Below are 13,979 nucleotides of genomic sequence, written 5' to 3' on the forward strand. Positions count from 1 at the left end.
CAGACTCTAGGGAGAGAGTTGACAATCTGGTTGGTCAGTCGTGAAATGACCTGTCTCCTCATTTATTTAGATTTCCTTTACTTTCCATTAGCAGGCTTCAGTAAAGACATTTATTGTTTTTACTTTCTTATGATTTTTTTTTTTTTTTTTTTTTTTTTTTTTTTTTTTTGGTTTTTCGAGACAGGGTTTCTCTGTGTAGCTTTGGGCCTTTCCTGGATCTCGCTCTGTAGACCAGGCTGGCCTCGAACTCACAAAGATCCGCCTGGCTCTACCTCCTGAGTGCTGGGATTAAAAGCATACGCCACCACCGCCCGGCTCTTACATTTTTTTTAATTTTAATTTTATTTTATGTATATGTCTGCGTTTGAGTGTGTGTGTGTGTGTGTGTGTGTGTGTGTGTGTGTGTGTGTGCGCGCGCGCGCGTGCCAGACAAGCAGGTCAGATATTCTGGAACTGGAGTAAGGGGTTCTGGGAACTAAATTCAAGTCCTCTGTAAGAGCTGTATGTGCTTTTAACTACTGAGCCATATTTCCAGCCCCTGGGTTGTTCTTTTTCTAGTGACTTAAGTAAGATGTAGAAACTTGACCATCATTTTTCTAATATAAATATTCAAAGTGGGTTTTTTTAGACTTCTCTTTCCCTTTCTTTCTTTCTTTTTTGGAGATAAGATCTCACTACATAGACCAAACCTGCCTCACACTCACAGAGATCCACCTGCCCAGCTTCTAGGCATTCTTTATGCAAATACCATGCATTTTCATATTTTGTATTTTAAATTATTATTGTATTATATTTTAATTATTCAGTGTAAATTTTTACATAATAACTTTTCTATTCAATTCCAGGGATTATATGGAAATTGTTTAATTTCTATATTTTGAAACAATGGTTTTATTTGACATTTTACTGATTTCTGATTTTATTTCATTTTGTTCCGAGTACCTATTCAGTTCAATTTCAGATTTATTTTTTATTGTCTTTTTTTAATTTGTGGAGACTTGTTTTATGGCCCAGGGTGTGCGCTCCCTCTTGGTGAATCATGGCATGTGTGTTGGAAAGGAAGTAAATTCTGCCGTGACTGATGTTTGTACAAATCAGCCTAGTGTGTCAGCACTGCTCAGACGGTCTGTAAGTGAGCTCTGTGGCACCGTACAGCACCCAGCATACCCGCTTTAGACAGAATAGGGCTGTTGTCCTCACTCATGGTTTTGGAGGTTCCAGACTGTAGTTTTAGCACGTTAGGAAGAGTATGGCAGAGCAAACCTGTCACCTCACCTTATGGTGGAGAAAGCTAGGTCACACAGCCCTTCGAGGACAGCCCCCAGTGACCCGACGCCCTCCATTAGTCTCTTTATTTGATGTGAGTTCTGTCATATAGCCTCATGCGCTTACTGTCGGCCCTGTGTGTCTTTCCATCCGCTTACCTCCCACTCTGTGCCTTTATAGACCAACTAGGTTTCCTCCAGACAGAAGCCTGGAGTCCTTGAGTCTTGTGTGGGCAGGGAGTGGGCAGAGTTGCCCATTCTGATAATGTGTGCCATTTAATTGCAGTGTTTGCTGGTATTAACATTTGGTATAATTAGTGATAATTAGTATATTGGTTGGATTTATGTCTACTGGTTTAGTCACCCCCATACTTTAGTTTTCACTAGCAGAGAACGATCATTTCATTGAATTCCATCCTTTTATAATTCTTTGTAGTTGTTTTCTCTGCATCCCATGATAGAGAATGTCTTAAGAGGAAATAGTAAGGACCCATGTATCCGAAGGATAGAGGCACACGGTGCATATGAAGTGGGGAAAGCGGAAATGCCGTCATTAAGTCTCCATCCTGGGTTGATGTTGGACTCCTGGCCAGCTCCTGCCTCAGCCTCCCAGGAAGCTGAAGTAAGGAGCCCTTGCCTGTGTGCCAGTAGACCTCTCTCCTCACTTTGCCTTGTCAGCGGCTTTGAGCACATAGTTGTTCTGTGCTTTAGTTTCCCTGGTGTCATGAAAATAAAACAGTGGGACGAAAATGTCCCCCCAGGGGACCGTCTCCAACACTTGTGATTTGAAGACTTTGATTGGAGTGACGTTTATCTGAAAGGTGTGTTCACACTTTGTTTCTCACTTAGCCATCACCTTCTGTCAGGAGCAGCTTTTTGGTGATGCTCCTGTGCATTCAACCCCTAAGTTTAGATACCTCAGTATAGATATGATAGTAAAAGCATGTCATACTGGTGGCTTTTTCCTGTTACTGCTGTGGGACCCTTGGTCCCTCAACTATCTATCTGATCATGACCATAAAACATTAAGCTGTGGGAAGAATAAAAACAAGGATGTCAAGGGACGCTCTAGTGTGTCGTCAGCCTTGTGGACTAGTGTGATAGGGTACCTGAGTTCCTCTTACCTGCAGTGTTGCCAGCTTACTTAAAAATCAGAGCTCTCTTTGGCTTTTTCAGTCATATTGGGCAGAGACTGTTGACTTTGAGATCCTATTAACATAACCAGTCTCTAGAAAGAAATTGGATTATGATCTCAAAAAGGGATGGATGAATCCTCTAAGCCCACTGGCTTAAGTCTAGAGCCTCACTACTTGTGAGAAGTATCAGATTTTCTTGAGGGAGTTTCCAGGTCTGGTAAGAGTTTAGAAAGGATCTTTGTTCTGTGATTGTGGTCCTGAAGCATTCAGTAATAACCCAGGTGTCAGCAGTCCGAGCACATCTTCATCAGTCCGAAGAACGGCTCATTTGGGGCCTGTAGACGATGGGAAGAGTTCGTAGATTATGACTAACGGAAGCTAGTATTTTGTCTCTGGGCCCTCATCTACTTCTGTTTAGCTTGAATGGGTTGAGTTTGGGATCCCATAGCTTGACTGTGAAGCAACTCTGGGATAAAAACTAGTAGATTTTTAGTTTGTCCTGAATCTGCCCTATTAGAGGGACCTCTACTGTTTGCAAGAGGGAAGATAGCCAGCATTCATCTAGAGGCTCTGAGAAGGGAGAGAGTCCTCTCTGTCCCAACTACACCAGACTCACTTATTCGTTCTCCATGTTCATGTCTTTGTTTTGGTTAAAGGAGTTAGTCCAGAACTCCTAAGCTATTAGTCACTAAACATTGTTGGGCCTGCTGGGAGCTCCCTGTCTAAAAGGAGAAGCAGACATGTCCGTAAATAACAGACTAACTTTGTAGTGTGGATGAACATGGAGCTCTTACCAAGGGTTCTGAGATGTTGTGGAGGAGCAGTGTCTTTGAGCCGAGTTGAGGACTGGGTGGCATGGCTTTTGTTTGCTTTTCATTTCTAAGGTGAGGCTCTCCTTGCCCTCCGTCCTGCTCCCTGCCCACTGTGAACAGTTCTGACTGTACATTATTGACTTGGTATGTTTCTAAGAGGGCATGAGCTTCTTACCTAGCTGTAACCTGCAGGAAATGCATAGGGTTCAGTGCAGCCCTGCAGCCTTCCTAAAACAACCTATTAGCTGCATTATAAAGCAGTAGTTCCAGCGGGAAAACTGAGTCTAAGTCCTGGCTCTGTCTCCTTGAAGGTAAAACAGCTTCTCTGCCCCAGAACCTAAGAAGTCTGAAATCCGAGAAGGTAAGGTGTTGACTGCAGTCCTGAAAGAGGCTCACTTGCTAAGCAGCTGGCTAAATGATAGGGGGGTTATGGAGCAGACCCTGAAGTGCTCAGACTAAGTAGCATCCTGTCTACACACACTAGCGGCTGAGAAAGACTGTTCCTTAGACATCCTTACATCTCCTAAATGAGGCAGCAGGTTTACTAAGGTAGCAGACTACATACAGCAACAGCAGAGTCACCTCAGCTCATGGAAACACTGTTGTTTTGATTGTTCAGATTTGATTAGAATTTCCACTTCATTGCTTTTTGGATGGAAATACAATTCTGAAAGGAAATCTAAAACACTAGCCCTTTTGTTTGGTTTTTCAAGACAGAGTTTCTCTGTGTAGCCCAGGCTATCCTGGAACTTGCCCTGTAGACCAGGCTGGCCTCGAACTCACAGAGATCTGCCTGCCTCTGCCTCCTGAGTGCTGGGATTAAAGGCGTACGCTACCACTGGCTTTTTAAAGTGTGAGTTATTTTCTCTTTCTCCACATTCCATTTTTAAAATGGAGTTAAGTTTTTGAGAGTAAGATTTGCCTCTGAGTACTGTGTTTTGATTCATAAGGTGGTGGTGTCGTGCTTGTAGCAGCCTCCTCTGTATCCTCCGTGGGTCATGGATGCTCTGTAACAGACAGATTAGTTCATAGGTTTTCCTTTCCTCTGGGCAGGTCCTCGCTGCTGCTGTTGCCAACTCCCTAGTCTTCCACAGTGATGGAGCTGTCACTGTGCCCAGGCTCTCTTGCCTATGGCCATTGCTTTTGAGAAATACCAATTAATAGGAAGGTTTGTGGTACATGTTAGAGTCTGGATTCTAGGATGTTTTCAGTTACTTTTTTGAAAAATACTCAGAGCTTTCTACCTTCTTTCATCCATCTATATACTATGCTTTCTTCACAGTGGTTTCTTTCTTGTTTTCTTTCTTCTTCTAATTTTAGATAGTTCCTGGAGCCCATAATTGCTCTTGGAAGCAGATGTGTTGTGTTTATCGTGTGCCATATCGTGTGCTTCCCGTCCTCGCTGTCTTGGTGCCCACTGTTTGGCAGGCACAGGACTTTGTGGGAAATTGGAGAGAGGAGGGAGGAGTTACTGCCCTGTCTTAAACAGCACTTGCTACGCTATGAACCCTCTTTTCTTAAAATTCACTCCTTAGGTGTTTCCCTTCCTCTGTGTTTCGGCCAATGTCACGTCTCACAGAAGACTTCCAATGTGTTAGATAGGACTGTACAGCCAGTCCTGTAGCTCAGTGAGTCTTCACACTCTAATTCTTATCATTTTAAATTTGTCAGTTTTAATTGACACAGAAGAATGAAGAAATGAAACTAAGTTACAAATCATTATGCTGTCTGCTTTTCAAAGCTCCTTTAGAAAGAAGAGAAGTAAATAACTGCAGAAGGTTTCCCTCGGTCTCCCACCACCGATGAGAACAGTGTGGAAGGGAGCGAAGAATGGTTACAGTTAGGGGGTAGAGATGCTGAGACAGATGCTGCGACCCAGAGGTCGACAGCCACCTTCAGTGCCTCACGTGGATTTATTTATCCACCTTGTATCTTGAATCCGTTTGAGCTTGAGTGATAGGACCTCTCAGTTGACAGACCACAGTGACCTCCATCACTGAGTTTCTGCCACCCCACCTCACCAGCCCCCATAGATGCTATGACCTTGGGCCAGCAGTAAGGCCATTGCCTCAGATAACTTAAATTCAAGGTGGTCCTCACTATCTTGTATCTAGACTTGGTGAGAAAAACGGAAAAAAAAATGCTCCCTAATTTTGCACATTCCTAGAAGCTAGGCTTCTGGGTACACGGAAGACATTTCACCCAAATGATCCCTGCAGCCTCCGCTGCTCCCTCTCCTCTTTGTCTCCTGTATTTAAAATGGCTCTGTGATGCCGTGAGAAGTAAGTAATGCAGATGGCTTTTGCTTATGTGATATCGGTTGCTAGGAATTGAGAAACAGCTTTTCACAGTTGAAATCACTGTTTTCAAGATGATTATGGCTGCAGCTAACTGCGTGTGAATAATAATGATAACGGTAATGACATGAGGATGCGCCGTGCACTTGTGTCAGCTCTGTGAAGTGTGGGTACCATCGTTACCATCGTTTTGTGGATGAAGATGCCAGAGAGGTTAATAGCATTGCTGTTTGCCTGGTGAAGGAAGTAGCAGAGCTGGGATTTGAACTTACACTGTCTGGCTCCAGAGCCCACACACTTAGCTACACTCTCGTCCTGGAAAGACTAAGAGAAGGCAGGCTGGGAAGAAATGACCCCAGACTGTGGCAGGTACAGTCATTCCAGTTCTGCTCTGCAGGCATTCTGAGAGGAGCTTCACAAAGTGCGTTGGAATTACGATTGAGACCAGACCGGATTATTGCATGAAGCGGCACCTAAGCGACATGTTGACTTACGGCTGCACGAGGCTGGAGATTGGGGTGCAGAGTGTCTATGAAGACGTGGCCAGGGATACCAACAGGTGAGATGGTGGCAGGTGGCCAGCACAGGCCTTCTCTGTCCCACTGGCTTCTCTCTGTCCGTACTCACCCTTCTTCCTTGAGCCCAGTCCCAGAGAAAAGCAGCCTAGAGGAACGGCAGGCCCAGGACTTTGTCCTTTCAGTAACAGAGATCTGTTGGGTACTTCTAAGCACAGGGAAAACCTGGTGGGTATTGTACCTACAAAAGAGGAACCTGAGCAGAGCAGTCATGTAGGGAAAGTCTCACACAGGAAGGCTGCTTGGAGAGTGTGGTAGTCACAGGCTGTGCTAGGGAGTCCCCGTGGAGATGGTCAGGGAAGCTTCCTAAAGAAATGACATCTAAACTGAGGCTAAAAAGAGACTAGAGTTAATGGCGTGCCCTGGAGGAAAGCTGTTTGAGGATGGAAGCACATGGTAAGCAGAGGCCTGGGTTAGGAGGCCCAGGAATCAGTCCCAAGAGCCTGGCTTTAATCAGGAAGCAGGCTGGGAGCTAAGACAGGAGCATGCCTGAGTAAGAGCCCTCCAATATGGGCGATGGTTTAAAGGGGCCTAAAGGGAGACAGACTCGGCCCATAGCTGTTGGAGTATTTTAAGCAGGAAACCCTGGAGTCCTGGAAAGCAGTGGGTGCTGCTTGGTGACTGCTGGGAGGGAAGTCCAGGAACCTTGGAAGGAAGAAGTTTCACTTTGGATACACTAAATGTTACATGCTTTAGAGCAGGGCTAGGTGGGACCACCACTTTCCATGACATCACTGTCCCATGAGACAGGACAGCCGAGGAAATGAATATTTCTTTGTAATTTAATTTTTATAGCCACATACACATAGTCGTGACCATATTGTACAGAAACTTTGAAGTAGAATAATTGAGTGCAGAACTCAGAAGAAAGTCCGAGCTTCATCCCAGAAGTTTGGTCGTCACTAGTGAAAACTAATTAGAAATAAGAGTGGGGCCTTGGGCATAAGTGGGGATCCAAAGGGAGTCCGATAGAGCCATGGCTTCTGAGACCCTTCTGTGCTAAGTGGGAGCATCATGGTGAAGGAATTGTCACAGGCTTCACTGGTTAGTCACCCCAGCTGTCATCCAAGCCGATGCCTGCTTGGATGTGGCAGGAAAGGAACGCTGAGAGGCTTGATCCAGCCCTGTGCCAGCAAAACCTTCCATGACAGACCCTGGAACATACTGGGGATCTGCTTCGGATTGTCGTTCCTTCCTCCTCTACCAGTATTTCCTAACCCTAAGTGAAATGACATCTCAAGTCAAAGCTCCTTCATGGTTTGGTTTGTTGTGGTTGTTGCCCAGTGTGGCTCCAAACCTGGTCTGTAGCCAAGGACCATCTTGAAGCCTCCTGCTTCCACCTCCCAAGTGCCAGGACTCTAAGTGGGTAGCCGCCCTGCCTGGCTTCTGTATGGCCCTTATTTAACGCCGATGCTGTAGTAATAAACTGATTTCACAGATGGTGCTGAGCCGTGTCATCTGGTACGTAGCGGTCCTTATTTCCCAGCCTTTACTTCCAGGCCTTTGAGCAGGTGCATGAGAGGTTTCTGAACAGTGTCTTGGAAGCACAGTGGTTTTCCTCCAGCATCCCTGGAGCTGTGTAAGAGTGACTTCTGGGGTTCTGTTCCCAACCAGGTGACTCAGTCTCATGGATCATTTCCCTCTTCCTTCACCACCTGCCACCCACCCTACTCCACCCCCCACCCCACCCCCTACCCCCGTTAACTTGATCGTCCGTTTATTTGTGTAACAGGTAATATGTTTTCTCCCCAGGGGCCACACTGTGAAGGCGACATGTGAATCATTCCACCTGGCCAAAGACTGTGGTTTCAAAGTGGTGGCACACATGATGCCTGACCTGCCGAACGTGGGGCTGGAAAGAGACATCGAGCAGTTCATAGTGAGTGTGCCCTGAGCCGGCACAGCCAGATCGCTTCTGCGAGCTTTCGTTCCTCTCTGTTCTTGCTTCTTTACGTTTGTGTTTTCTATTCTTAAAGCTCTAAGACCTGTTCCAAAATATTAGAAACACAATAAAGAAGGGTCACCCACCTCCCCGATGTCAGACAGAAACTGTATTTTAATATAGTCTTGTCAAGCTTGGGGCTGGAGAGATGGCTCAGTGGTTAGAGCACTGACTACTCTTCCAGAGGACCTGGGTTCTATTCCCAGCACCCACATGGTAGCTCATAACCATCTGAAACTCCATTTCCAGGGATCCAACACCTTCTGGCCTCCCTGGGCACTAGGCACACATGTCGACAAACACTTTTACACATTTTCTTTTTTAACTATAAAGTGCTTGGGCTTTGAGGAACTGAGGTTGTTTATGCATATGTAACACAGGCACACTCACATTTACATGTAGATGAGGGAGGTTTTTCTTGATGTAGCTTTTTTTTTTTACTTAATATTAAAACAAGCATTTACGGTATCACAAGAAGTGACATTTCCACGTGGTGGCAGGTGGCATGGGTAAGGCACAGGGCCCGTCAGTCAGATGCTGGCTTTTCTGTTCTCATCCATTGTGGCCAGCCAGAATCCTATAGTCCCATGACCCCAGAGGGGGGGAAAAAAACCTTCTCAGCCGGCACAGGGAGTAGACAAGTCCCTCTGTGTGCAGACGTGGATCCATTGTCTCTTTTTACTCCATGTCTGTCCACTCTGCCTGGTTCCTGGGCCTTTTGATAGGTGAGCACATTTATGGGACTGTGGTGTGATGAGCTGGCCTTCATTAGCCTCTTAACGTGCGGTTTCTCCCCTTTCAACTTGTGTGCCAGCCTTCATCTGTTTCCTGTCTTCAAGTCATGGTACCATCCCACATGCCCCTCATCTCCTTTCTTGTTCTTTGTTTACACTTCTTTAAACATATTTCATCTTGCCTTGTGATTTTAGAGGAGAAAGAGAGAAACCCATGTTTTAACTCTCCGTGTGTAATCATGGGTCCAGGACCAGTTCAGTCTAGCTTCATCCTTACAAAAGGAACATAGCAGCCCATGTGTCTCCTGGAACCAGAACTTCTCAGACATCATGTGCTCAGTGTAGATTCGAGTTAGGCAGAGAAGGGCTTGCCTGCTTGTTTTTTTGTGAGTGACTAAAATGTTGATTGAAGACTCGATGACTCTGTAAAATATAAATGTTACAAAGGAAATCACACAATTACGAAAGAATGTCTCTAAGACCAAATGGTGCAACAAGAATACAGCATTCAAGAAGGTGACAGTCAATGAAATCCAAAACCTACAGTCACATTTGCTTGAAAAGCAACTTAAACAGTGCAAAGTGTGCAAGGATAGTGTAGCTGGAGATTTAAAGCACATTTTAAAGTTCCCTGAGCGAGAGCACTGCCGGCTGGGTAGATCCTGATAGAGGGGCAGGGGTGGGAAGGACGGGGCCCTGTCCGATTCAGTGATGCACAGTCAAGATTAGAGGCAGCGCCATGTGGAGTCCTAGAAAGGACAAAGCCTGGTGTCTCCCTGCTGCCTCCCAGGTAAAGGAGCAGTCGGCAGGACTGTGCCGAAGTGGATGAGCCAGGAGAGTTGCTCAGTGTCCAGATAGCAAATGGACTGTGTAGCCAGTTAGCCTGAGAACAAAAGTGTGGCATCCTGGGATCAGCAACTTTTTCTGTAAGGGGCCCTAGTGTAAACATTGTAAAGATTTCTTTGTTTTCCTTTGTTTGCATTGTAGGCTTTGATGAGACTTACTTAAAATCTTTTTCCATACCAGGTGGTGGTGGTGAACGCCTTTAATCCCAGCACTCGGGAGGCAGAGGCAGGCAGATCTCTGTGAGTTTGAGGCCAGCCTGGTCTACAGAGTGAGATCCAGGAAAGGTGCAAAGCTACACAGAGAAACCCTGTCTTGAAGGGGAAAAAAAATATTTTTCCACAATTTTTCAGAAGTTTAAACAGTCATGTATACTGTTAAAAGATGTTGTCTGGAAGGAAGGAATGTAGCCTTTCCAAAGAGTAATGCTCAGTGTGAGGTTGGTGGCAGCCGTAGATGGGGCTGCATAGGAGGCTGTATCGTGCAGCACAGGCTGGGGTTACTCAGCAGCGACATCTTGTCATCCCAGGGTACACTTGCTGACGGAAGGGACAGACGGCTCCAGGCCTGCTGCAGGTGGAGAGAAGCTGACGTGGGCGTGAGCCTTCCCTGTGGGACAGAGCTAACGGAAGGGTAATTTTTGGTTCCTTGTCTCTAGGAATTTTTTGAGAACCCTGCTTTTCGTCCTGATGGTTTGAAGCTATACCCTACCCTGGTGATCCGTGGAACCGGGCTGTATGAGCTGTGGAAGTCAGGAAGATACAGGAGCTATTCTCCCAGTGACCTGGTCGAGCTGGTGGCTCGGATCCTCGCCCTCGTGCCCCCATGGACGCGTGTGTACCGAGTGCAGAGGTGCGTGTTACTTTTCAGCCCCCAGATAACGGATACTCTCTAAAGGAGCAGTCTGCTTAGGTAGCGGAGTTTCAGATTCTTTCTTAAATTAGAAGTAGACTATCGGGAATGCCATGTGTATGACTAAGGGGAGCGTGCCCAGGTCTCATGGCCAATGTTGTAGATATTCATCATCCACTAACCATGAGCCAGGAAAGGAAGAACAACTTGAAGGGGTCCCATGGGCAAACTCTAGGACAATTTGAACATCAAAATAAATATATTAAGGGGCTGGGTAAATGGGTCAGTCAGTAAAGTACTTCCATGCAAGCATGAGGACCTGACTGTGATCCCCAGAACCCAGGTAAAGAAAGCCCAGTGTGGTCACACATGCTTGTAATCTCAGCACTGGGGAGAGAGACAGGCAGGCCCTGGAGGCTCAGTGACCAGCCAGCCTAGCTTACTTGGTGAATTCCAGACCACTGGAATTCTTTCTCAAAAGGATGTGGACAGCACCTAAGGAACCACACCAGAGCTTGTTCTCTGGCCTCCATGTACATGCACACGCATGCATGCACAAGCATACACACACACTATAGACATGTAGATGTGTGTGTGTGTGTGTGTTAATAAATTATAACCAAATCAATAAAGTAGGAGTCCTCCGGTCCAACTGCTAATCTTAATTAGGTCAGTAATTTGTGTGCCTCAGAAGCATAATATCAGCAGTCTTCTTTATATGTCGATTCTGTATTTGCAAATTTACCTACTAGAAAATTGTGTGACTCAGACTCTATCCTCGTAACACATTTGCCATAAATCATTCTCAGAAGAGTGAACAATTTGGGTCGCTCATGTACACACTCCTAACTGAGGTCGGAACAGTGCCTCTCTGCCTCTTTGCAGCCTTCACACTGTAAGCAAGTGTTCTTTTTGCACTCAGCTTAATGCTCCATTTTTCAGGGTTTTGTGAGCTAGTGAAGAATTGGCTCTTTAGAATGACCTCCAAACACAGTGCTCATGTGCTGCCTATTGCTCCTAAGTGCTGGAAGGCCCTGAAGTGGCTTATGGAGGGAGTAGGTTGTGCTGGGGAACCTTTATTGAGAAAGCCCAGAGAGAACCATCAGCCAATCAATCAACTACATAGCTTCAATAAGGTGTCTTTAAACAGAAACGCAGAGGGCAGGCGCTTATTTATTGATGGTTGACAAAAAACTCTGGCAGGAGAGGCTCATGGGAACCTAACCCTGTGTGCTCTGTCGGAGCAGTGGGTCTGGTTCACTTCTGCGTGTTGGTGAAAGCCTGAAAGAATGTAATTCCCTACTGACTGCTTACCTACCAAAGAGCTAGAACCGACTAAACGTAGTTGAAGTTCCCCCACAGTATACTTACTACAAAGTGGAAGGGAGAAGCCTGGCCACTGACTGGAGTGAGTGTTATCCAAAACCAGGGAAGTCAGCTGTGTGCCACCCGCTAGGACCGGTTGACACCACAGCATCACCTCAGCCAGTGTCTGTAACTACGTCTAATCAGGAGCCAACATTATACAACCCCAAGTGGACACACACTAGAAAATGACTAGCGCTTCCTCTCTCAAAGTGTCAGGGTCAGGGAGTGAGTTCTGTTTGATAGAGACTGAAGAAATGTGACAGCTAAATACAAGATGGGGACTGGCTGCTTTTGCTGGAAGGACTTGGTTGAGACGCTGCTGGAACAACAGCAGAGTGTCTGTTGGGCAGTTTTGTGGTTGTGATAGAATCTGCTCACATGAGATGTGTGAGTGTCCCGAGTCTTGCCACGTCGTACTCACTTCTTACTCTCTGGTGGGTCAGGACCGTAGTTATTCGAACTTCTGTGACTTAGAGATCGTTTCCCAAGATGTGAATTAGTACCACAGGAGAGAGGAGCACGACAAGAACAGTACAGTAACTGAGGCAAAGGCATGTGAGTCTGACTGGACACCCCAGTCACAGAAGAGGCCAGTCCCACCCGCACCCACCCCGAGAACCAGGGTCTTCTAATAGAAGAGGAAGCCTCCTGTTTCCTTACTGCTGAGTCAGCGGCAGCAGAGACGCGTGTAACATGAGCAGCTTCATTTCAGGGACCTCAGGAAAGAGCGCCATGGACCGTGGCTCTGCCTGCACCAGTTGAGGCAGTAAGGATTTAGGGGTGACAGCAGCCTCCATCTCTTAAGTATCTGAGGGAAAGGGAGCGTGGAGTGTGCAGCCTTGAGGCTTTGGAGGACGCCCTCGGCTTCACAAACATAAGGGATGGCGAGCTCTCCTGAAGGTGTGGAGTCAGGACTGAGTCCAGGGACAGCTGTTGGAAGAGAGCAAGGCTTCAACAGTCCACACCTGGCAAGACACCGCCTCAGTGCCAGCGCGGGCTCAGGTTCCCATGATGTGTGCTGGTAACTCGCCTAACTTTGAAGAGAATCCTTGGCTGGTTTAATTCAGAGACAGTCTTTTTATAATGTTTTCCATTTTATCTTTTAAAATTATGTTTTATTTTGATGGTTTTAAAATATAACTATGGTACTTATTATACAAGTTTTCATCCATAGAGGTTTTGGATACTTATTATACAAGTTTTCATCCATAGAGGTTTTGGATACTTATTATACAAGTTTTCATCCATAGAGGTTTTGGTTTGTATAGCCTACTATGGTCCAGTAAAACACTGCTTTTGGTAAACATGGGGAGAATTTCTTCAAGATATTTTGATTTTATGTTTTTGGTTAGATATTATTGCTGAAATGTTAGTGTGACTATCTGCATGGAAATTCATATTTTTTCTATTTTGCTACTTGGCTTTTATTATCTTTGTGTGTGTGGTATCTACACACAGTTACCACTGTGAGGATATGGAGGTCAGAGGACAGCTTTCAGGAGTCAGTTTGTGTGCGTGCGCGTGTGCGTGTGCGTGTGCGTGTGTGTGTGTGTGTAGAGCTTTCAGGCGTCAGTTCTCCTTCCACCATGGGTTCCAGGAACCGACCTCGAGTCTCAGGCACTCTACCCACTGAACTGCCCTACCGTTCTGCTCTTTGGTTTGTGCCCATGTTTATTTCCAGATCTTCTGTGTACATCTGGCTTTCTGTGTTCTTGAGTTCTGCATTCATGGCCTCAACCAGCCCCAGATAAAAACTTCCCTAGAGAAGCTCCGTGCGCACACAAACACTCTGCTGTTGTTCTCGACAGCAGTGTAGCCGTGACTCCCCAGGACTTCCCATGACACACGATGGGTCATCTGGAGAGCATCGAAAGTATGCATATGGCATCATCTTCATAGAAACAAGAATTCCGTGGTGCCTGCAGGTGACCCTGGAACACTGAGGGGTGCTGTACTGCACTTAAGTCCCTTTGTCCTCAGTAATCCCTGGAAGTTGAGCCTCCACTCGTGCGACCCTGAGGCAGTGTGTAAGGTTGCATACGCTGGTCCACGTTTGTGTAAGGTTGCATATGCTGGTCCACGTTTACACGGCGTGGTTTTCTGTCAGGTCAGTGCTTCGCAACCATGGGATGTAATGCTTTGGCTTCAGCAAGGT

General features: G+C 46.2%; 1 protein-coding gene across 3 annotated transcripts in view; it reads left to right on the top strand.

Moving 5' to 3' along the window:
• Positions 1-13,979, top strand: part of Elp3 (elongator acetyltransferase complex subunit 3) — a 68,642-nt gene that overhangs the window by 23,943 nt on the left and 30,720 nt on the right. For all 3 annotated transcript variants that reach the window (XM_052732911.1, XM_052732910.1, XM_052732912.1), the window contains exons 8-10: positions 5,908-6,069; positions 7,838-7,964; positions 10,263-10,456. In XM_052732911.1, coding sequence (XP_052588871.1) covers positions 5,908-6,069; positions 7,838-7,964; positions 10,263-10,456 — 483 coding nt within the window. The remainder of the gene's footprint in view (positions 1-5,907; positions 6,070-7,837; positions 7,965-10,262; positions 10,457-13,979) is intronic.

Source organism: Peromyscus californicus, unplaced genomic scaffold (assembly GCF_007827085.1).
Source record: "Peromyscus californicus insignis strain IS unplaced genomic scaffold, ASM782708v3 Scaffold_12__1_contigs__length_115047231, whole genome shotgun sequence".
In the NCBI taxonomy this organism is placed as follows: domain Eukaryota; kingdom Metazoa; phylum Chordata; class Mammalia; order Rodentia; family Cricetidae; genus Peromyscus; species Peromyscus californicus.